The 26,121-nt window shown below is 34.7% G+C and overlaps 1 protein-coding gene across 1 annotated transcript in view; it reads left to right on the top strand.

Moving 5' to 3' along the window:
• Positions 1-21,635, top strand: part of LOC118020039 (transmembrane protein 26-like) — a 43,171-nt gene extending 21,536 nt beyond the window's left edge. Inside the window, exons 3-6 of the mRNA XM_035019875.1 lie at positions 1,429-1,542; positions 3,217-3,437; positions 17,767-17,843; positions 20,794-21,635. Coding sequence (XP_034875766.1) covers positions 1,429-1,542; positions 3,217-3,437; positions 17,767-17,843; positions 20,794-21,218 — 837 coding nt within the window. The 3' untranslated portion in view covers positions 21,219-21,635. The remainder of the gene's footprint in view (positions 1-1,428; positions 1,543-3,216; positions 3,438-17,766; positions 17,844-20,793) is intronic.
• The last annotated feature ends 4,486 nt before the right edge of the window (positions 21,636-26,121 follow it).

The raw sequence follows: 26,121 nt of genomic DNA, 5'->3' as shown, positions 1-26,121 counted from the left end.
AAATAAATAAATAAATAAATAAATAAATAAATAAATAAATAAATAAATAAACAAAATGCATTGGATAGCATAAAGAAAGTGAATGACATACCCATATTTCTTAATTCTCAGCTAAAGGAATAGAGTAGTCCCCTCTTTTCCAGGAGGGATAAGTTCTAAGATTCCCCAGTGGATGCCTAAAAATGTGGATAGTACCAAAGTCAATATATACTGTTTTTTCCTCTACATACATACTTATGGTAAAGTTTAATTTATAAATCAAGCACAGCAAGAGATTAACAATAACTAACAGTAAAAGAGAACAATTATAATGATGTACTACAATGTGGAAGAAGAAATGGGCAGAAGACATGAATAGACATTTCTCCAAAGAAGACATCCAGATAGCCAACAGATCCATGAAAAGATGCTCATCATCACTCACCATCAGGGGAATACAAATCCAAACTACAGTGAGATATCACCTCACACCTATCAGAATGGCTAAAAGCAACAACACAAAAAACAACAGGTGTTGGCAAGGATGTGAAGAGAAAGGAACCCCTGTGCAATGTTGATGGGAATGCAGACTGGTACAGCCACTCTGGAAAACAGTATGGAGTTTCCTCAGAACGTTAAAAATTGAACTACCCTATGACCCAGCAATGGTACTACTGGGTATTTACCCAAAGAATAAAAAAACACTAATTCAAAGGGATACATACACTCCTATGTTTATAGCAGCATTATTTACAATAGCCAAGATATGGAAGCAGCCCAAGTGTCCATTGACAGACGAATGGATAAAGAAGATGTGGTGTATATATTGGAATATTAATCAGTCATAAAAAAGAATGAAGTCTATTCATTTTCAAGGACATGGATGGAGCTAGAGAGTACAATGCTAAGTGAAATAAGTCATTCAGAGAAAGACAAATACCTTATGATTTCACTCATGGAATTTAAGAAAGAAAACAAATGATCAAAGGAAAAAAAGAGATAAACCAAGAAATAAATTATAGAGAACAAACTGATGGTCACCAGAGTGGAGGTGGGTGGGGGAGTGGGGGAAAACGGTGATGGGGATTAAGGAGTGACTTGTTATGATGACCACCAGGTGATGTATGGAACCTGAAGCTAATATAATACTGTATGTGTACTAACTGAAATTAAAATAAAAACTTAACAAATTCTACAGTTCTGCACAATGAACTTGGAGCATCTACATCCTCATAGACTTGTGGGAAAATAAAACATGTATAGTTGACTTCTCATATTAATTGAAAAGTGGTTTTCTATCTTAAGACTATACTCTGAATTTTGGAAATATTTATGCATATTGTGTAAATCCACATATCTACTCATAATCTCTTAGATAATTGAAGCCATTTTAAATTCTACATATTGTGGGGTTTTTTTTAACATATTACTTTTTTACAAAATTCTTAGTACTGCAGTAGCCATTCTGAAGGAATGTCACAAAATACCAGCAGCAAAGAAAACTTCAATCAAACTCTGATATCAAGTGAACAAGCCAATGGAGCAGATGATCTCATTAAGACGGTGAGAGATTTTTTCACTGTATTTTAAAGGATCTAGCAAATCACCTTTTCATTTGGTGAGGATAACATGCTCTACACCTTTCAGCTCATTCTTTCCTAAGGAAATTTGCCAGTTGTTTAATCGTTTGTCTAAGGAATTTGCAAAATAATTGTATTTTTATTAATTAAACACATTTAATATGCGTAATAGTCATATATATCATATATATTAATAGATATATTTAACTTGCAGCATTAAGTAGCCTTTAACACTTAGGTCAGATAATATATGCACAAGGCGAGATACATATTATTTGTGAAAGAATGATAAAAGATTGGGATCTGGCCTATATATTTTTAGGTGTTATATTAATAGGGACGTTTTCCAGCCAAAAGAGAATCACTTCTTTGTTCTTCACTTGCCTGATATTTGTGAAACTAACCATAGCCTATTATAAAATGGTATATGGGAGAGACTCAAGGCCCAGACCCCTACCAATGAGCCACATTTTCAACAATGAGACAGATTATTGATTCTAAGAGGTTTAATTGAATTAGCCTTGGATTCTAATTCGAGCTCCAATCACAGCTGACTGATATCACTTTGAACAAGTCATTTAATCACTCTGTATCTCAGTTTTTCATCTGATAATTGAAAATATTAATATTCACCCTGCTAGTATGCTTCTTGTAAGAATCAAGTAGGATGTATGTGAAGTCTCATAGAAAAAATATGAAACACTGTGTAAATGAAAGATCATTGATCCTCATGCTTGGCTTCAATCAGGCTAGCATCCTGCCTTGTCTTTTATCCTCCCTTTACCTCTACACTTGACATCAGTAAGTAATCAAGAGGGGTAAATAGGTTTTGAACAAATGTAGTTAAGTTACTTGTATAAATCAGTTGGAAGCAACTATCAAAGTCACTGGAGACCTACACTCCTGTAGTCTTTAAAAGATTATAGCCTCTAAGGGCCAATGATATATTTTAAAACTTACTTAGAAGTTAAATGGGCAAGAGATATTATTCAGAATACATGAAAGGGGTGTAAATTTTTCTCCAAGTTCAAGATTAGGGGCAGAATAAAATTTGGTTGCTAGTTTATGGATTTTTCAATAGTATGTTAAATATTCAGAATAAAAATAATAACTATAGTTATTCTCTTTCTTTGTATTTAGGTGATGAATAAACATGATTATACATTTTCTCATTTGATGTAGTAGTGTTTTAAAGCAATAAAAAACAAGAGATCTGTACTATGTTAAAATATTCCCAGATTAATAAATTCAGACTTGAAATCCCTGAAAGAAAAATACAGATTTTTTTGTGATTTTAATATGGTATTTAAAAAGTTTTGCTGTTACTTTGTTACAGAGAAGAGTAAAATGAGAAATGATCTTTAAAACGTCATGAAATTGGCTCTTTAAATAGCAAATGCTACAATCCTACTAGCAAGTATGAGGTTTAAATTACTTCTTGTTATAAGGCTGCCCCTTTTTAAGGACCACATTAGCTTTTTTCCCCCACAGTGTCCAGTTGAAAGGAGTTTTACTTTCTTTAGTAAGTGAAGAATCATTTTCTGAAAATGACCTTCCATAAAAGCTAATTCTTGATTGAAAACCTTGGTGAAGGAGGCATCTCTCTCCAAGGTGATAGCTCACAATCTTCTCTCTGTATCACATTTTTGTTACATAGGCCAAGGGTTTTGTAAGTAACTTAACTACAGTATGTGAGAAAGTTTGGACTTTGGGACTCCATCAGACATTCCTGTTGATGCTCATAATTGGAAGATGGCTCCTACCCATTGGAGGAGGGATCACTCGGGACCAACTCTCTCAACTTCTCCTTATGTTTGTGGGGACAGCTGCTGACATACTGGAATTCACAAGTGAGACCCTGGAAGAACAAAATGTGAGGTAAGCAGGCCTACAAGGTCAGGCCTCCCACATTTGTCTATTTGTTCTATTATTTATATTCTGCACAAATAAGGATTTTCAGTCTATTATATGTCCAATGATAGAATCATAGAATTTCCTAATGTTCAGATGCATATTAGGTACCAGCCCAGTTTATATGTATATATATCTGAACTTCCTGCTAAAGAAAAAGGGCAAATAATATTTCCTTTGGGTGAGAACAGAAAAGCTCTACACTTCTGCATGACCATGGGTTAGGTGGGGCCATGGTTGTTAGAAAACCTCAGGAGGTGGAATGATCATCCATTGCTCCTCTCTCATGTTCTTAAGTGTCCTGGAATGTAGCCAATCATAAAATTCTCTTCTAGAGCACAGCATAGCTATAAGTCGAGGAAAGCACCTAGAAAAGACATAGAGAAATCTCTCCTCTACCTAGTTGGGAATTTATATTTCCTGGTGTGAATGGAGAATGGGGCAGATTAAGTTTATTTTACTAAATTTTATTTTTAGTCAGTTTTGTTCAAAGTGCCTAAAGGCCTTCTGGTATAGATGCATATAAATTAAAACTTATTGAGTTGGTACTTTTATTTTTGCCACAAGCAAATAAACTCAGAATCCATGATCACATCTGTTTATGGAACCACTTTCTTACCTTTAGGGATTTAAGTCTCAGTGCCTGAATGTACTTTCAGCTTGGGTTGTTTTGTGATATGCTATAAAAATAAATTGCAATGAAGCTGGCTCTTAATGCTACAGTTTACTTTATGCTGTGTTTCTCAAATAACGAAACATAAAGCCAAGCAAAATACACTAACTTACTGAGTAAACTTAGTATCCCAATTATAGCACAAAGTATATCTGTAACCAGAGGTTACCTTTACATGATCATTTCCCATTTCATTTATACTAATTTTTCTTATACTTTATTAAGTAGACATAGAATTTTAAAAAGAATCTAATTTAAGTTGATCCATTGTCCTCAAAACATTGATGTTAATTTTGTAACTTTAATACCTAATATTTGGTCAGTGCTGTGCATTGTAAACAAATTCTCAGATACTTTAAAATACTTGTAATATAATGGGATTACAAGAAAAACATGAAGAAATCATAACCAAGCACATAAAAACAGTAAATAACTACAGGCACAGTGACAGGGACATAAAAATATAACTATGACTAGCTATACCTATATAGAAATAAACACATACATGCTAAATATCTAGTGAGATGGGAGAGATATGGGGTAGGAAATGGAATATTCTGGAAGGATATGTTTCGTGGGGCCGGTAATTAAAATGTGAGAAATGCCAAATCCGGCTACTTAAATGGTCTGTTTATTAGGTCCATCCACAAATGACACCAAGGTGCATTTTATAGATTAGTATTTGCCAATAGATGTTAAATATTCAATGTTAATCATTAAAATCTTAATTTCCCAGAAAAAAAAATCTTTGAAAATCATGAGGTATTTATTCATTCATCAACTGTAGATTGATTATCTGATATGTACCAGGCAATGTGCTGGGTGGAGATTGGGGAGCAAATGGTAAGTGGTGAGAGAAATTCTGGACACACTGTCCTCTCCCAACCCAGGTGATTTCAATTCAGCAATTTCTTCTGCCACCTACAAATTAATCAAATGTTTCTAAAATCTTTTTTTTTCCTCATTTTAAACTTGCATTATATCCTCAGAAGCGGTCAAATAAAGAATGCCATGGTTATTGTTTTAAAATTTATTTTCAGGCTTCATGGTCTCAGACTGAAGTCATTTTATTTTTAATATAACTGCATTGTGTCAGTGTGTAGTCTCTACTCCCTCATGTCTCCATCACTACTCAGACTCCAAAGTCAAGACCCATAAAGAACCTAGAATTTTTTCTTCCTCATAAAACCCACCTCCTGACTTGTAATTTTGTCACTGGTTTCATCTATACTGCAAGAATTGACACTGCAAATGTCGGTCTCTTCAAAGGAGAGACAAACTCTCACACTGCGGCAAAGCCTTCCCCTTTGGACTCAAAAAAGACAATCATGAAAAATAAATTTAATGTACTCATAAAAGATGTTCACTTGTAATAGCAAAGGAGGTTACTTCATTAGAACCCACTTAGCATTACCTATTTTTACATTTTATTTTCTATTTTATTTTATTCCATAATTTAGGCTGACAGATTTAGGAGAAAACCTTCTATAATGCATGCACTGCAACAATGTCTACCTCTCTTTCCTGCATCCTTGCTAAATACCTTAAATCCAATTTTTTTAAACTTAAGTCAATTTCTTTCCATATGTCAACTTTAAGTTCATTTGACTAATTCTTATGAATTTACATGGATTGTGAGATGCTGCAAATTTTTCTTAAGAGCTTGACTTTACACACCATAAAATTCAACTATTCTAATTCTATGGTTCAATGATATTTATTAAATTTATTGGTGTGCAACCATCATGAGAATCTAGATTCCTTGTGGCTGTTGGGAGTCAATTCTCACTCCTCCCACGACCAACCCTAAGCAACCCCTGATATGCTTTCTTTCTGTACAGTCTCCTTTTCCAGAAATTTCATGTAAGTGGGATCATAAAATATATAGCATTTTGTGTGCGACTTTTTCACTTAGCATGTTTTAGGATTCAGTCACACTGTTGTATGTATTGGTAGTTAGCTCCTTTTTAATTGCTGAATAACATTCCATGCATATACCACATTTTATTTATTCATTCAATAGTCGATATACATGTGTATTGCTATCTTCTTGCTATTAAAGAATGATGTTGCTTATGAACATACACTAAAATCCTTTGGAAAGATCGGTTTTCATTTTTCTTGGATCTATAGCTAGGATTAGAATGACTGGGTTTATGTTAGTACATGTTTAGCTTTTTAAGAAACTCCCAAACTGTTTGCCAAAGTGGCTGTACCTTTTTATATTCCAGTCCTTCACATCCTCACCATTTTTTTCAATATTTTGATTATGACCATTCTATTGGGTTCTTGTGGTATCATATTGTAGTTTTAATTTCTGTTTTCCTAATGACTAAATGAGCATCTTTTCATGTGCTAATTAGCTAATCCTATATCTTCTTTCAGTGAAGTGTCTGTTAAAATTTTTGCCCATTTTTTTGGTTGGATTGATTTTTTTGTTGTTGAATTATAAGAGATTGTAAGAGTTCTTTATACTCTGGACACAAGTCCTTCATTAGATACATAAATGTGAATGTGTGTGTGTGTGTGTGTGTGTTTTTCCCAGTATACAGCTTGCTTTTCATTTTTGTCATTTAAAAAGTCCTTTCAAAAAATTTTTTAATTTAAATTCAATTTAATTAACATATACTATATTATTAGTTTCAGAGGTAGAATTTAGTGATTCATCAGTTGCATACAACACCCAGTGTGCACTAGATCAAGTGCCCTCCTTAATGCCCATCACCCAATTACCCCATACCCTCAACCCACCTCCTCTCCAGCAACCCTCAGTTTGTTTCCTATAGTTAAGAGTCTAGTATGGTTTACATCTCTCTGTTTTAAAAGAGAATATTTTTAAAAATTTTTTATAAAGTCCCATGTATCACTTTTTAAAATTTTAACTAGTGCTTTAGGAGTCATATCTAAGAAATATTTTCCTCACCCCAAATTGGAAATATTTCCCTCTATAATATTCTGACTTGACTTTTGTGTAGCATGTTGTAAGATCTAAATTTGTGTTTTATCTTATTTTGTTTTGTTTGTGGAATTATCCCAGAACATTTTTTGTCCTAGCTGAGACCAATTGTCTCTGCAATATTTGTTGAAAAGACTATCCTTTCCCTATTAAATTGCCTTGATATCTTTGTCAAAAATCAGTTGGCCACATATGTAAGGGTTTTTCTAAACTTTCTATTGTATTCCATTGCTCTATATATTTATCCTTATGCCAGTACCACACTATTGTGATAACTGAAATTTTATGGTAAGTTTGAAATTAGATGTTGTAAGTCTTCTAACATTGTTCTTTTAATTTTGGGGCGGGGGGGCTATTCTAGGTCCTCTGTATTTCCATTTAAGTTTTATGATCAGCTTGTCAAATTCTACAAAATAATCCTGCTGGAGTCTTGATAAGGATTGTATTAAATTTAAGCAGCAATTTGTGAAGAAATGACATCTTAATATTAAGTCTTTTAATGTGTGAACATGAATTATCTCACCATTTATTCATATGTTCCTTAATTTCTCTCAGCAATGTTTTGTAATTTTCAATATGTGGGTCTTGTGCTGATTTTCTTAAACTTATTCTTAAGTATTTTTTTCTTTTTGATATAATTATTTTCTTAATTTCTTAATATCATTTTCATGTTTTTTATTGCTACTACACAGAAATGCAATTGATTTTTGTATGATGATCTTGTACCCAGCAATAATGCTAAACTTCTTTATTAGTTTTGTAGATCCCTTAGGATTTTCTACTTATAGGATAATGCCATTTGTAAGTAAAGGTAGCTTTCAGTCTTTCTAATGTGTATGACTTTAATTTCTTTTTCTTACCTTATTACATTGGCTAGAATTTCTAGTACAATATTAAATAGAAATATGAGTGGGCATTTCAATCTCAAAGGGTACGCATTCTGTCTTTCACTATTAAGGATGATGTTAGGTATAGGTTTGCACAGATACACTTTGCACAGTTACACAGATCAGTTGGAGGAAATTCCTATTTATTTCTAGGTTATCGAGGGTCTCTTTCTTTCTCTCTCGCTCTCTCTTTTCTTTCTTTCTTTCTCTTTCTTTCTTTCTTCTCTTTTTTGGACATTGGATTTTGTTAAATTCTTTTTCTATTTTTATCAAGATTATTATGTCATGGCTGTCTTTCATTCTATAAATATGGTATATTATATTAACTAACTTTCAGATGCTAAACCAACCTTGACTTCTTAGGATAAATCTCACTTGATTATGGTGTATAATGGTTTCAATGTATTGCTGATGTGGGTTTGCTAACATTTTGTTAATTTTTATATCTATGCTCATGAGCATATTGATCTATAGTGATATTTTCTAATGATATCTTTTTCTGGCTTTAGTATTAGGATAATACTGGACTCAGTGAATACCTCAGGAAGCACCCCTTCTTTCTTTATTTTCCAAAAGACTTTGGAAAGGATTGGTATTTACCTATGAAGCTATCTGGACCCAGGCTTTTCTTTGGGGAAGATATTTTACTACTAATTCAACATAATTATTTCATTATAAGCCTATTCAGTTATGCTATTTCTTCCTGAGTTAACTCTGATTACATTTTTCTTTTTTTATTCCTAGGAATTTTTCCACTTCAAAGAAATTATCTAGTTTTTTATATAAGGTTTTTAATACTAATTTTTTATATTATTCCTTTAAACTTGTGTCGGTTTCTATAGGGTCACTTATTATGCCCTCTTTTATATTCTGAGTTGGTCATTTGTGTCTTCTCTCTTTTTTTTTTCCTTTAGAATTATCAATTTTGTTGATCTTCTAAAATAACCAACTTTTGACTTCATTGATTTTTCTCTATTGTTATTCTGTTCTCCATTTCATTGATTTGTGCTCTGATGTTTCATTTTTCCTTCCTTCTACTTGCTTTGGATCTAATTTTCTCTTTTTTCCCTTAGTGTCTTAAGATGGAATCTTAGATTATTGATTTGAGATCTTTCTGCTTTTCTAACATGGTGTTCAAAGCTACAGATTTCCCTCTAACTATTGCTTTATCTGTGTCCCATAAGCTTTGATATGTTATCTTTTTGTTTAATACAGTTCAAAATATTTTCCAGTATCTCCTGTAATTTATCCTTTGGCCTATGGATTATTTAGAAGTAAGCTATTTAATTTCCATATGGAGATTGCCCAAATTTCTTTCTGTTGTTTTCTATTTTAATTCTGTTGCAGTCTTTAAATTATTTTAATCCTTTTCAATTTATTGGGACTTATCTTATGGCATAGCATGTGGCCTATCCTGGAGAATGTTCTACATATGCTTGAAAACAATGTGTATTTATCTGTTGTTTGGTTGAGTGTTCTGTAAATGTCAGCTGTGTCACATTGGTTATTAGGTTATTTTACTCTTCTGTATCCTTACTTTTTGTCTAGTTGTTCTATCAGTTATTGAGAGTGAGGCATTGAAATCTTCAGCTCTAATTGTTGAATTATCTATTTCCTTTTCCAATACTGTCAGTTTTTGCTTCAAGTATTTTGAGGCTCTGTTTTTAGGTGTGTATACTTTAATTTTTTAAAACATCTTCCTTAGGTAGTAACTATTTTTCATCATGAAATGTCACTCTTTTTCTCTTCAGTAATATGTCTTGTCTCAAAGTCTATTTTGTGTCGTAATGAGCTTAGGTACTCTATTCTCTTATGATACTGTTGCCATGGGATATTTCTTTTTCCATCCTTGTACTTTCAAACTCTTTGTATCTTTGCATCTAAACTGTGTCCCTTATAGACTACATATAGTTGGATTTTCATCTTTTTCCCCAGTCAAACCTTGTCTTTTAATTGGAGTGTATATTAGTTTCCCAGGGCTGCCATAATGAAATACCACAAACTGAAAGTCTTAAAACAACAGAAATTTATTTTCTCACAGTCCTCAAGGCTGAAAGTCCAAATCAGTGTCAGCAGGGTTGGTTTCTACTGGAGGCTGTGAGGGAGAATCTGTTTGGTGCCTCTTTCCTGGATTCTGGTGGTTGCTGGCAATTCTTAGTGTCTCTTGGCTTGTAGACACATCACTCCAATCTCTGCCTTTGTCTTCACATGGAATTCTCCTCAGTGTTTCTTTTTTTTTTTTTAAGATTTTATTTATTTATTTGAGAGAGAGAGAATGAGAGAGAGCACATGAGAGGGGGGAGGGTCAGAGGGAGAAGCAGACTCCCTGCCGAGCAGGGAGCCCGATGCGGGACTCGATCCAGGGACTCCAGGATCATGACCTGAGCCGAAGGCAGTCGCTTAACCAACTGAGCCACCCAGGCGCCCTCTCCTCAGTGTTTCTGTCAGTGTTTGCACATTTTCCCCTTCTTAGAGGGACACCAGTCTTTGGATTAGGACTCAAATTAATCTAATATGACTTCATCTTAACTTGTTTACATCTGCAAAAACTATTTCCAAATAAGATTACATTCTGAAGTCTAAGTAGACATGAATTTTGGGAAGACATCATTCAACATATTACAGTGTATTTATTCCATTCATATGCAATGTAACTATTGATTTGGTTGGATTTCTATCTGCCATTTTGTTATTTGTTTTTTTCTAAGTCTTAAGTCTTTTTCATTCCTGTGTTACTCATTTACTACTTTAAAAATATTTTTAACAAACAATTTTAATTGATTTTTCATATTATTTTATTGGTAGTTACTATAGGGATTACAATATGTATTTTAAGTCTTCATATGCTACTATAAGTTAATAGGTTCATTTCTTCTCCCTCTTTTTTGCTATTGTCATTACATTACATCTTTATATGTTATAAACCAAACAATAGTTTTATAATTATTTTTATAGACTTTAATATTTTTAAGAAATTAAGAAAAGAAAACATATGACTGTATATTTATGTGTTCTCTTATATTTCCCCACAAGTTGAAGATTCTCTATTCCTTCTTGTGAATTTGAGTTACTGTCTGGTATCATTTCCTTTCAGCCTTCTTTTACAAAGGAACAAAGACTTCCTTTATTGTTTCTTCTAAGGCAAATCTGCTACCAACTAATTCTCCCAGTCTTTGTCCAGAAATGTGTTTATTTTGCCTTCATGTTTCAAAAATAGTTTTGTTGGATAGAGAATTCATGGTTGTTAATTTTTACTTCAGCATTTTACATATATAATTCCACTGTATTCTGGCCTTCATTATTTCTGATGAGATGTTAGCCATTGTTGTTGTTGTTGTTGTTACCCAGTACAAGCTGAGCCATTTTTCTTTTGCGGTTTTCAAGATTTTCTCTTTCTTTTTGACTTTCAGTCATTTGACTGTGATGTGTGTAGGTGTAGTTCTCCTTGCCTTTAACCTTACTACAACTTTGTTGATTATTGATCTTGGATCTGTAAATTATGTTTTTCCTCAAATTTAGGAATTTTCAGCCATCATCTATTCAAACATATTTTCTGGTCCATTCTCTCTTCCTTCTTCTGAGACTCATATTACAAATAAGTATGCTTAAGTGTGTTCCATAGGTTTCTGAGACTCTGTTTTTTCTCCCATCTGTTTTACTCTCTTTTCATCAAATTGGGTAATTTTCTTGATTTATCTTCCACATCACTGATTCTTTCTTCTACCATCTCAAATGTAGATGTAGACTCAAATCATAGAGTATACCTACTGAATTTTTCATTTTGGGCCCCCTATTTTCAACTATAGAATTTCTATTTAATTATTTTTAGAACTTATATTTCTTTATTTAGATTATCTATTTGTTGGGTCATTGTCATCATATTTTTCTTTAATTTGTGGAACATAGTTTTATTTTATTTTTTGATCATATTTATAATAGTTGCTTTGATGCCTTTGTCTGTTAAGCCCAACATCTGGACCCCATTAGAGTCAGTTTCTATTGACTTTTTTTTTTCCTGAGTATAGGTCAGTCATTACTGGTTTTTTGCATGTTATATATTTTTGGTGGAAACAGAACATTTTAGATTATATTTTGTAGCAATATATTATCCTCAAGCTTCCCCTGTACTTTAGGCTTCTTGATGTTGTTTTTGTTGTCTCAAAAAATTGCCTGAACTTAATCTAAGGAATCTCTTCCCTTAGATTGTAGCCACTGATGGCTCTGGTTTTTTTTTTTTTTTTTTTATTCCTTCTTTTGCTTGTTTGTTTTTAGCATGGCCTATTAGGGTTATACCTATAACTACACAGCTTGTGATTAGCCAATGATTTGGACAGGATTTGTAATCAAACACTTCAAGCCCTTATGACCTACACCCTCTGCCAATGGATCTGTGTATGGGTTGGATAGCACATTTAAATTCAGAAAGTTTTCATATATACTCAGTTTTCAATTTCCACTGGGTTTTCTTGGATCTTCCTGGCACATGTCTGGTGTACATGAAGTGCTTATCTAGCCCATCTAAGGCTCTCTTATTTTCAAAATCTCTCCATTAAAATTCACGTTAGTCTACCATTCACCCCAACTGGGATTGCAACCATAAAGTAGCAAGGCTGTGGGCTCTCCCATTCATTTCCAACCAAGTTGATTACTCTTACTGACCACACCTCTAAGCATAAGATTTCACAATCTACTCCAAGCCAAGTCAGCACACTGTGGCCATGAGGGGACTCTGGTTTTCACTGTCAAACCCTCCCCGATAAAACTACTACTCTGACTGACCAAGACAGCCTTAACATTCCTCTCAGTTTGACTAAACTTTCAAAAGGTCTGTTGCAACTAATGAATTGTTGAACACTACATCAAAAACTAATGATGTACTATATGTTGGCTAACTGAACATAATAATAATAATAAAGAATAGTTACATGAAAAAAATTAAAAATAAAATCTTTTAAAAAACTAAGTAAAATGAGGGTAATGGTATTAAATTAAAAAAAAAATTTAAAAAGGTCTGTTGCTGAGTATAGACCTTTGTATTCCCTTTCCTTACAAAATTTACAGTTATAAGTTCTTTCTCTGCCCCTTTGAGATTAAGTCTTCTCCCAGGCTCTTTCTTGTTTTACTACCCAGAAATCTTTCTAATGGATGTAAGAGTCATCCCTTTGAAATATGATCATCAAGAAAGATAGCACCCCTATCTCTTGGTCTCTTTGTGATGTTAGAAGCCTAACTTATGTTGGTTACTGCCAGGAAGAGCCAACTGGTTATTCACACATTTAGAGATAATCTTTAATGTGCAGTCTTTTTTTGAACACAGATCATTTATTAAGGAGAAAAAAAAATCTGTTCTTATAACATTACTGTTATCTCACTGTATTTGACCACACAAAGGAGAATTTTCCTATGTTTACACTGTGTTTGTTTTTCATTTAACTCTTTTTGCTCTTCTTCTAGGGTAGGTTAATACTTCATTTTCTCATTTTCTTTCTCTCTCTCTCCTCTATCTTTTTTCCTTCTCTGAAGAGGTTTGTTGGATGATTTTCTAAAAACTAGGTGAATTAGGGGAGTCTGAGTGGTACAATCAGTTAAACTTCCAACTCTTGGTTTCAGCTTAGGTCATGATTTCAGGGTTGTGAGATTGAGTCCTATGCCAGGGCTCTGCACTCAGTGTGGAGTCTGCTTGAGTTTCTCTCTCCCTCTCCCTCTGCCCCTCTCCCTGTACTCACACACACTCTCTCTCTAAAATAAATAAATAAATCTTAAAAAAAATAAAAATAAAGATGAGGTGAATTCTATCCACTGATTATCTCCTATCTACAGGAACATTTACATGTCCAAAAAGAAATAGTTAAACAAATTAGCAATGTATGACTTTATTTTTACTTTACACCCAATAAATTTGGTGCACTGATCTACCAAATTCAATCTTTTATCCTCCTCATTTTCCAAGCAGAGAAATGATACTCACATATATAATTATATTTGTCAAGATCTTTTGTCTCTTTATGAATAGAGTCCATTGTCTGCTTACATGCTTCTCAGTTGACATTTATGAAGACATTACACATGAGAAAATGGGGTGAGACAATTAGGCGAGACAGTTACACAATGGAGATAATGTTGGATAAATTCACTCCAAAATTCCTTCACATTTTGAGTGATTGCCGTTTAAGCTCGGTGATTCATTTACTTTCCTTTTAACCTTCCCGAGTAACTTTTACTATCTGACTTAGTACAAATTTGTCTGCTTCAGAAATTTTCTGGCCATTTTTTTCCAAAGTTATTTTTGATAAATTTACTAATATGTTTCTCAACACTCACATTTTCCTATGTTTTGTGCATGCTCAGATATTTGCATGTGCAAAAGATATATGTTCATTATTGTAGTGTTAGAATCTTACTTAAGGCTAGGGATTGTTTATTATTTATTCTTATTTTGTATAATGATAGAATTAAAACACAAAGCATTTAAGAAATATGTTCACATAGTAAAAATACCACTGCTACCATTACTGTTGCTGCTGCTGCCACTATACTACTAGATAATGGTCATTCATCTGTTTCTGTGCTCCAAGTACTGTTATAAGGGTTTTAGTTGTGCTAAGTTACTTAGACTTTACAATATACTCTGAGGTAGATACTATCATTATCACCATTTTATAAGCTGAACTGTGGCAGGCAAGAGAAGTTGAGAAAATCTCAAGGTTACATGGTAATAAAAAACAACACCTAACTTGCATAATTAGTCTGTTTTGAGTGCTGTTCTAAGAACTTTATATGCTTAATATATTTTCATAATGTACTTAATATAATTATCATATAAAATCTAGGAGCTATTAAATTATTATTGTTATCCTCATATTGAATAGGGGTAAACTAAAGCATATAGATGTGAAATTATTTGTTCATGTTCATGTAGTCAGTAAATATCAATCTGGGATTGGAAGCCCACATCCTATCTCTCTGGCGAAGGTTGGAGCTAGTATTTGAACTCCAGCAACCTACCACCAGACCTTATGCTTTACCACTGATTTCTGCTGCCTTGCAGACAAATTGCACATGAGTTTTTGGTAGAATTATTGAGGTTTGGGATTAGAAGAAACTTCAAATTAGCCATCTATTGAACAATCTATTTTACATCTGTTGCAAAATCCTCTCCAGAATTTTCTCAACAAGTTTTTGTCCAGACTTTCTTTGAAAATTTTCACTAATAGAGACTATACTAACCCCAGGGCAACTCATTCCATTTTGAGTTGATATTATTAGAGAGTACTTTTCTCTATTGTGATAAAATTTGCATTCTTATAGGCACCATTAAAATTCTTTGAATCTGAATTGGACTTCTGAAGTCACAAGAAATAAGTTTAATTCCTTTTCCACATGATAGCCTTTTAAATATATGAAACTTCTTTAGCTATCCCACATATAACATGGCTCTGAAATCTCTATCCTAGCCTCTCTCTTTTGGACCAAAAACTTTATAAATTTTCCTCCTAAAACATAAAGCACAATACATAATATTTCTGATATATTCTGAACATTATAGAATACAGCAGGGCTAAAATTTTCTGTTTCCTTTATGGAAATAGTATAGTACCGTGGTTAAAAGGGTGGATGCTGAAACAAGCTATCTAGTTCTGACTTTTGCTTCCAACATTTACAACCACATTACTTTGGACAACTAGAGTTTCTACAACTCTATGCCTCAGTTTCCTCACTGGTCAAATAGGGATAAGTATAACTATTTTGTAAAATTGGTATGAGAATTAAGTGTGATCATAGTTAAACCATTAGAAAACTTCCTGAAACAGCATGAGCTCAGAAACTGTAGGTAAAATTATTTAAAAATTCAGGCACTTACTGGAAGTCTATTATGTATAGACATTGACATTGCAAAGATGGAAAAAAGTTATAGACTGCATTCCCTAGGTATCTCCACTTAAAATTCTAGACTTTATACTTCTTATGAAATGACCTATGATTGCATTTGATTTTGGAAAATCATAAATCCATGTCATACTGTGGACTTAAAATTAGATAATAGTAAGGGAAAATCCTTGAGCCTTTTTTATGGCAGCTGCTGTGAAATGTTACCTCTTCTGTCCTATTCTAGGTCATCCAGTTACATCTTGTCAAGATCTTTTGAGATCCTGATTGTGTCTTCTGGGGTAATGGCTTCCTATCCAACCTCCATGTCATATGTGCATATGAGAAGCCTTCCATCAATGTGGCAACCAAGTGATTGGTGAAATGTGAAGTAGAATAGAATCAAAGGCAGAGCCTGCAGCAACCCTTAGAGAGCTCCCTTTGGGGAGTCGTTTACACAGTTAGGAATCCACCTAACTGTGCTTACACCCAGAACATTTCTTAATCTTGTTAATAAGAACACTGCGGGAGGCCTTTTCACCAGCCTTATTTAAACCCAAATGTCTAATATTAATTTATATATCATTACTTGCTTGGTAATCCTAACTCTATTGAAGAGAGAGAGAGAGAAAATCTTAGTATGCTGAGTGTAATTGTTCCAAGTAACCTGTGCTAATTCCTAGTAATTATTGTCTTCTATAAGGGCTTTTAGAAATCTTCTAAATAACCACTTATATAACCTAACTAGGGATTAATAGTAAATGTGCCTTTGGTACTTTAAGATACACTTCTGCTTCATTTTGAAAATTAAGACTTTGTATATTTATTTTGTCATCACCCTTGTCTCTGCCATTAACTGCTAAGATAATGATGGCTTAGAAATATCATTTACAATTTCTCTCATAGTTTTTGAGATCTAATTTTTCCAGACCTCAATACTTGAAGCATTTAAAGATATCCCTTACAACCACCTCATTTATTTTGGTTTCAACTTCTCCTCCCTGATGCCTTTCTATCCCTTTCCAATCTGAAAATCCCTCTTGACAGAGAAGTTGGCAATAAAATCTGCTATTATACCACTAATCTCAAATTGCTAACTTCCTTTGTATTTTTGCTAAAAAAATAACTTTGATATTTCTTTTATATCCTTTCTATTTGTATAACATCTATTCTTTCTGACTTCAGTCTTCAAAACCATTCTCCTAGGTCGATGACATTTGTATATTTGCCAAGTATGGCCCTTCTTTTGTACATTCAATAATTCCTTCCACAAATAATTGTTGAGTGTCTACTATTTGCTGTTCTAGGCACTGGGAATACAATAGTGAATTAAACTGTCATATTCCTTGACTTACGTCCTAGTAAGTGGTGTAAATTTTTTATTTTTGGATTTATCTTCCCACTTTTTTCTCCTGACTTAAGGTAGCTTTCTTTTACATGCTGAACTTTTAATTTGGGGGCATCATGTAGTTCTTTTGAGATATATTTTTAATTTAGAGTCTCATGATCTTAGGAAAAAAATTTTGTTTTTTCTTATTGAAAATTCTTGAAATCAGCCCTCTGAATTTCTTAGTCAAAGTCTAACATTTTCCCTAGCATCTATCTCCAATAATGTTTCCATGATTTTGTAAAACTAAGAACAACAATATGGGACAAAGAGGCTTGGCCATAATTTACACAGATGTTGGCACATGTGAAAGTTGGATTTTAAGTCTCAGAGTTTTTTTTTACTTCTTCATTATTCCATTATAATCATGAATGGATTTTTTTCATGGATTTCGTATATCACCAAGATATTTTGACAACTCTTGAGAGGTTTATTAGGGTATACTCAAATATGAGAAAAAAGAGAAAATACTTCTTTAAAAATGATCATATTTTTATTACTAATTTAAAATTTTGTCTGCATTCTAGGAATAGTCCTGCCCTAGTCTATGCCATCCTTGTTATATGGACCTGGAGCATGCTGCAATTTCCACTTGACCTGGCAGGTAAATGTCTTGATATTTGCTCAAACAGAAAATTATAACTCTTGATTATAAACTATAATGAAGTTAAGGAGGCATTTGAGAAGATAATTATTTTTATAATTTTGATATCCCAGTGTTAGTTCCAGTTCAATTTAGAAGAAAAGTTGACTGAAACTTAGGAAAGCCGCTAGTGGATCCATTCTGGTACACGATGAGCCTGAGATAGTTGAATGTACTGGAGCACAGCTTTGCATTCACTTCAAAAAGTGGCTCCATCACATATGCATTGTAAAATCTCCCACAAATTAGTTAAGACTTTTGTGCCTCGATTTTCACCAGTGAAATGGGTTCTTGTGATGACTAAATAAGAGTTTGTAAAGTGCTTAGCACAGTTGCTGGGATACAAATATTAGCTCTTGATATTTTGGGGGCTCATTTTCATTCTTTTGTCAGACCCATGTATTAGATTATCACAGGAAGTAAGAGCAGTTTTGGGGCCACATGGAAAATTAAAATTTTCCTCAGTAGTGGCCCTTGATATTCCATTGGTCCTATTAATAAATACATAAACTTCTAAGACTTTGTAAGAAGAAACTGTTTTCCAAGCATATCATACTAGTGATGATCTAGACCTGCACTGTCCAATACAGTATCCACTAGCCACACGTGGCTGTTTAAATTTAAATTTAAATTAATTAAAATTAAATGAAATTAAAAGTTCAGTTCCTCAGTCACACTAGCCACAATTCAAGAGCTCAACTGCCACATATGGGCTACTGTAGTAGGCAGAGCATTAGGCAAAACATTTTTACCATCACAGGAAGTTCAATTGAACAACACTGATCTGGAGTCATCCCTTAACTTCTAGGAAAGATACCTGGAATTCTGACTTGAGAATTCTCCAGGATGCCACTTTACTCTGAAGAAATTCTAGGATTTAATAATTACATCTTCCTTAAACCTGACTTCTTTTTTTTATGGCACCCTCCTCGATGGACTCAGGATTTAATCATTTCTGCATCTTCTTTTGGCTTACTTTAATAGGCCCAGAGCTTTCAGAGGCAATTTTAGAATTTAGCAAACACTCTCTGAAACAAAATTGTCACCAGAATAGATGGAAAGAGTGGCTGTGGTTTTTTAGAAATACCCAAAATTTAATTACTAGTTAACAATTACAAACAAATGTATGCCAATAACACACACACATACACACACACACACAATTTTGTCGAAATGTGCCCAATCTATACCTCTTGATCAGGTGATGTTTCCTGACAGAATATTAGGTATCATCACTTTAGATGTTGAAGAACAGTCTTAGGAGGTCCCCTTGGAACTATTTCCTGACCCTAACTTCTTAAGAGAGGCCACTCTTGAGGCACCTGGGTGGCTCAGTCAGTTAAGCATCTGACTCTTGGTTTCGGCTCAGGTCATGATCTCAGGGTTGTGGGATCAAGCCCTGTGTAGGGTTCTGCCTTCAGCATGGAATCTGCTTGAGATTCTCTCTCACCATTTCCTTCCCACCCCCCCAAAATAAATAAATAAATCTTTTCTTTTTAAAAAAAGAGAGGCCACTATTGGTCTTATGTTGGTGTTTCTTTTGTCATTCACTCTGCTGATCCTCAGCCGCCTATATCTTGTGGTTTATAGCCTTGCTAAGAAAATTTTTATTTGGGAAAGAAATTTTGTAAACTTTCAGGGGTGCTAATGTTATGCAGCTGTTTGAAAAACAAAGACCAAATGTTACTTCTGACTAAATCACTATTGTATTTTCCAACAAACAGTACATTATGTTCACCCATATCAAAGCAGCTTCATAATATTTGCAGGCTCCAGTAGACGAAGGCATTCTTTGTTTGAAAATTCCAAATGGAAGGCCTCATTATTATAAAGGATTATTTTATGCCCTTGACCTTGAATTAAATTAGCATTTTAGAAATTAAAACAAAAAGGTTCATCTGTTGATTGGGCCTCCTTTTGTTCAACTGGAAAATCAGTAATTATATCCAGTGTTTCTTGTAAACTGTGAAACAAAACCATAAGGCATTAGCCAAAATAAAATAACAATGGCATTTATTTTGGGCTTTTGTCCCCCCACCATTAGAAAAATATGTTTAACATGAATTAAGTTTGAATTTGAATTATAAACACTTGCATTTCCACAACATAATTTACAAGTATGGCTGAGTGAGTCAACCAGGAAACAGGTAGATCCCAAAGGGAGGATTCAGAAGGATCTGGGCCATGTATCTATACTCTGTTCCATCTCCCAAACTCAGCAGTCAGCTAAGTCATTCATTATCCCAAGGGAAAGAGAGAAGTGAGAAATCAGAGAGGAACCAGGGGTGTTACTCTAATGGAAACAAAAAGAGCCAGTGAATAGGGGTCCCTCTCCTCACAGACATCATTGTTACCTTGGTTTTCAAAGGAAGAAACTGGGGCCCAGGAAGGTTAAGTAACTTGGCCAGCATCTTGCTAAAACAAACAAACAAAACAAAACAAAACAAAAAAAATGAGGCAGGCAGGCTACCTGGCTTGAGGCCTAAAATGCCCTGCTGTGCTCTCTCTCTACACCGCAGACCCCAGGGACAGCCAAGGTGGTTTCTCGGGTTCTTTGTTCTCTCTAACCCAGTTGATTGTGCTTTCCCCAGGATGGGGACTAGAAGGTGATCTAAAATTTGTGACATGGAGGGAAACCCGAGGACTGCCTTTCTTTGGTGTGTTTTATTGAAATTACAACAGATTATTGATTTTAAAAATAAAATGACCAGGGATGTTAAGTGGTTAAGGGGTGGCTAAGGGTGGTGTTCAGTGTTAAGGGTGGTCTCACTTGTCCCCCGCCCCAGAATTAAATTATAGAATCACCCCCAACTGTTAAGTAGCACAGCACCCATAGTTGATGACTTGTCCCCATTTCATACTGTCTTACACGTTTCAGAAGGGCGCTAATTGGTCTGTCTTGTGTTCTCAGTACAGCATGTCGTCTGCCCCTTGTCGGTGGCAATGAAGGGGTTCCCCAGCTTCTTCTTTTGCCAATACAGCGCCGATCTGTGGAATATTGGAATCAGCATCTTCATACAAGACGGCCCCTTCCTCGTCGTGCGTCTCATATTGATGACCTACTTCCAAGTGATAAACCAGATGCTGGTGTTCTTTGCCGCCAAGAATTTCCTTGTGGTGGTGTTACAACTCTACCGCCTGGTGGTGTTGGCGATGGATGTCCGCACTTCCTTGCTACGTCAGCCGGGAAGCCTGAAAGCAAAGCACCTCTGCCCCTGTGAAAGCACCGCCAGTGGGCTCTCACCTGGAGATCTGGAGAGCGGCTCAAAGGCGGATTTGGGGGTACCCTTGCAGGCCTTGCCAGTCACCCCCGAGGACTCTCAAGCCACCCCGTAGCTCCTTACTGACTGCGGCTGGCAGCTAGAACATTTGACTTTCTGGTCCTTCTTACAGACAGAATCTCCTCTCTCTCCCTCTTTTTTTAACTTTGGCATATAATAATTTTCCAAAGAACAACATAAAAAGTGATCTTAAACCAAAGCTGAGGAATTTTCTTTTTTTCAACTGAACGGAAAGAACTTTGATTAGTGGCTATCGCTACAACTTCTGTGCGATTGTATCAGATGTTATAGTTGTTCAACGACGAAGTGATTTGTTTGTCTTGAACTGTTTGAAGAGCTATGGACAGGGTTACAGTGACATGCCCTCAAAAGATTTAGTGCAGACAAACTGTCACGGCTGTTACCTGAAAATAGAGAAGCTTTGAACTTTGGCTCCATTGTCAGACTATCTCATCTGATCTTTTCTGCCATGTCCCTGACATCAAAAAATGTACATTCAGTGAATGCAGAACAAATGAAGGGAAAAGTTCTTTTAAAATTACCTCACTGTGAGCTGGAAGCAGTGAAAATCTCTGCCCAGCTTCCATAGCATTGAGAGCCCTCTCCATCGCTGCACAGACCTTCCCAGGAAAATCATTTTTCTGGGCTGATGTGGTATTCTATCATGGCGCATATGCTCTTACAGAAATTTTATTGCTTTTGGCTTGGGCGCTGCGAAATTCACAGCAAGCCATTTTGGTTGTGAGGCAGGAAATACTGGTAATGCTAGCAAAGTCACAATTTCCACTCTGAAACATGATTTGCGGTATTCGTCAGTATTTTTCTTAACTCTACCATTTTCTATATTGCCAAGTCAAATTATGTGGGCTGATGCAAGGAAGCACCAAAGCAGGGAGTAAAGGTGTTTCAGGCCCTTTAAGTGTTACCCTAGTTTCTGGAGCTGGTCAGCGGTAGATGGAACTCCTCCGAACTGCCACTATGGGAGACTGAGTCGGCCTTTGGCCTCCAGGAAGGTGTCAGGGATGGAAGCTTGCATCAGCCCGACACGCAGCCAACAGCCCTTGACTAGTGACGGGACGCAGAACACGCCACGGCATTGTGGAAATCAGGAGATTTGCTTTTCTTTCCTGCATTAAGACTTCACCTCCTCAGTGTTGAAATAGCCATACTTCCCCTTACATAGCTCTGTACTTTCCAGAAGGAGGTCATTCAGAACATTTTAAAATGATTTTGCTGTTAAAGATACAGTGTGAAAATTTACCTGACTATATAGCAGTGATTACATTTGAGGCAAGCAGTTCTGAAGCTGTTTTTTTAGGGTTCAAAGCATAATTCCTCCTTGTTAGTATGCTGAGGAATTCAAAGGGACATGAAAGATAAGACCGAGTAGGACCTTAAATTGGGTGTGACCGTTTGACAACCAATGGGGACAATTTTATCTATAAATCTGTGTGACAGGATATCTGTTCAAAATATTTGATTCAAAGTTTCATAGGCAAATTCTATTTTTATACAGAGAAATTAATATTTTCTACTCCCTGGCTTTTCCAGCATCTGATAGCATGTTTCTATTTCTTCCGTTTCTTCCTTGTGTTTCTAATTTTAACAATATGATGATTGTAAAATTACACATGAGATGAGTGGAATACATTGATAATTTTCATAATAATTTTGTGAACGCTAAGATCAGGAAATTATATTTATATAAAGTAAAGAACTTGACAACTTTTAAGGGCATGTTATTTAAAATGCTTAGCAATTGGAAGCAAAATAATAAGTGCTACTATTTATAAAAACGCCTCGGCAGAATCTGTTTTTCTGTTGATTATTTTATGTTGAACGTTTTCCTCCGCAACATGTATGTGCTGCTTATTATTGCAGATTTGCTCATGGCACACTTTTCATGTTTTAATTTTTTTTCTTCCAGCAAAACAAACATTGAACATCTAAAAATAGATAAACTATAAAGTAGTACGACTGTTGCAAGGATATTTTTAAACATTTTCAAATCTGAGACTTGGCTTGGCTTCGTGAATGAGTTCCTAGTGTTTCAGTAAAGTATTTTGTAATTAGCACTCCTCCAAAAGCCTGGGAAATGGGGAAGTCCAGAATCTGGCTTTACTTAGCATTCCAGGAAGGCAAAGAGCACGGAGGACCATCTCAGCAATGAATGGTGGCAGAAATAGACACATGCTCGGCAAGGTTTTCCAGGAAAATCTGCGAAGGGCATCATTCATTAACCTAACTGCTGGTGCACCGCTACTCTCTAGCGCTATTTTTATAGCAGAAAAAAAAAAATCTGTAGTCATTTAGTTTATTTAAAAACAAAGCCTAAATCCAGGTTGTGTCTCTAGGACCCCAGATGAAAAGAGTTAAACTTGTATTCAGTTAATTGTCTGTTTTGATTCTGGATTGCTAAACACTGCAGTGTTTGAAAACAGCCCAGCGTTTGCTATAAAGTGCTTAGAACAGCAGTTACCATACGTATATTGATGCCCCGGGACCTGCTTCCATGGGATGTGTAATCAGATAACTGTTCAGATCATATGTACAACGTGTCACAGGCCGTACGTCTCTACGCTCACAGACCCACAACACGTTTGTGGTGATGCCATTATTGTTGTGGTGGTTGTTACCTAAATGCTTGACGGCAGCTCAATCAAATGTCCTTCCTCAAAACATCCCATTCTACTTGTCAGGAAACACAGGGTACATGTTTTAATGATGCTGCGTGGAAACATACCTTATAACCTTGGCATAGGTTTTCTTCCGACCCTGACTACATGAGTCCCAAGGGACATGACTTCCCATTACAAGATCTGTAAACTGTCTTTATCTTTCATTAGTCTGTGAATTTTTATTTAAGCTGGAACTGCTAACATAGGAAAATAAAAATTTGTATTGGCCAATAACATTCTAGCTAACCTTCCAAAATGAAGGATCTTACACGAATTTACCAGTTGGGCTTGTCGTGCTTCCACTAATATGTCGCAGCACTTCAGGCCCTGTAAGACCAGAAAGACACAGCCAAGAAACATCGGGTTCACCACTGTAATATTAATTGTGAATTCGTGATTTAATAGAAAGCTTCCAAAGCCCCAGAAAGGCATGCATTGTAGGTGCACCTGGTTTAGGTTTCCTTCCAAGTTTCAGATTTCAACACGGACATCTATTCCCTTTGGCACTTAATTTCAATGATTCTTAATCCATTCTCTTGTTAAAAGAGAGAAAGAATTACAGAAGGTCAAGCATCTGTCCGCCTTCACTCTACTTTGGCCCTTGGAAAGTGAAATGCTGAAATTTATTGCAGAGCCTTAAAGACATACATTAAAAAACAACCTTGAATTATAAGAAGAGATTGCTATGTTGTTTTGTTTTGTTTTGGGGGATTGTTGGTTTTTGTTTTTGTTTTTGCTAATTTCTTTTTACTTTTGGCCATTCTTGCAAATTTCTGATTTGGGGGTAAAACTAGGCAGCTGGAGGATGTTTATAGCCCTGAGACTTCAAATAACATTCCATATGATGGGAGGAACTTTAAACAATGTTCGAATAATCAACTGCTGCAGCCTTATATTTTATGCATGTCCATCCTCTAAATCCTTTCTAGAATATTTTGTGAGAATATTTTCTCTGAATTATTTATATCGATACTATTTTGCTATGAATGACCTTTGTATTTTATTATATACATTAAAGAGTTTGTGTACAACGTTATCTTGATGTCTGGTTTTTGTCTGCATTTCTTGTCTTTGTTCTCTACTGTCATTTGTTTCATTTCGTTTTTAAGCTTTGATTTTAAAAAACAGATCTATTTAGAATGTGACTAAAGTGGCATTTCAAACTAGCGAGGAAAGACTGACCAATTTTATAAACGATGTTGGGGAATTTTGTGAACCATCTGGAAAAAATAAAGTTAGATTTTTATCTCACGCAATATATAGAAATAAATTCCAGATGGATTAAAGAACTAAATATAAAAGTGAAAACTATAAAATATTAGAAGAAAATACAGGATGTGTCTTTAGCATTTGGGGAATGGGACAGATCTTCCAAAGCAAGACGTGAAACCCAGAAGCTCTGAGAGAAAAGATGGACAGGTTTTCCTACGTAAAAGCTTAAAATTTCTGAATGGCCAAAGGTGTCAGAAATACATCACAATTATCCTCCTTCCTGGGGAAAAGTGTCAGTGCAGTTATACAAGAGAAATGAGAGTTATAGAAGTTAGAAAGGAGTCAAATTTATCATTTAATTGTAGAAGATTGAATCTTGAACGTCCAAGAAAAGCATATAAAAACATAAGAACTATTAAAAATAATAATCTAAAATCATGCCAAAATCAATGCTTTTCTATATATAAACAAACATTACATAAGATATGTATTTGAAGATTTCCATTGTGATATAAAGTAGAACCATCAAATACATAGGAATAAATTTAGTAAATGTGCAAGATCCATGTAAAGAAAACTTCAAAATGATTTTGAGGACCATCAGTGGATAATTTAACAAATTGAAGGTTATATTTCTATTGGAAAGTGGTTAGTTGACTTGGTATTTTAAAAAGCATTAATTTCTCCTAAATTGATCTATAAATTTAATAAAATCTCCACAATGACAGCAATAAGATTTTAATTTTTAATGACTACCCATGTTAATTCTAAAGATTTTATGATAAAATAAGCATCAAAGAATACCTGGAAAAAATTAAAAGTAAGGAAAAAATGAGAAAGAGCTTTTAGTATATTTAAATATATTACAGAGCTACAATAACCAAGAGAATTCAATTCTGTCAGGCAGAAAAATAGAACAGAATAAGGTCAAGAAATAGACTGAAATACATAGGATTTTGATATATGATAAATCATGAGTGGGGGGTGATAAAATTTTATAAGTGGCTTAATGTTTTTAAAATATCAAATTAAATACCTGCCTCAATCCTTACGTCCAAAACATTTCCA

The sequence above is a fragment of the Mirounga leonina genome, unplaced genomic scaffold (genome assembly GCF_011800145.1).
Source record: "Mirounga leonina isolate KUSES-001 unplaced genomic scaffold, KU_Mleo_1.0 Mir_109, whole genome shotgun sequence".
NCBI classification, from domain to species: domain Eukaryota; kingdom Metazoa; phylum Chordata; class Mammalia; order Carnivora; family Phocidae; genus Mirounga; species Mirounga leonina.
This window is presented reverse-complemented; position numbering and strand designations above follow the sequence as displayed.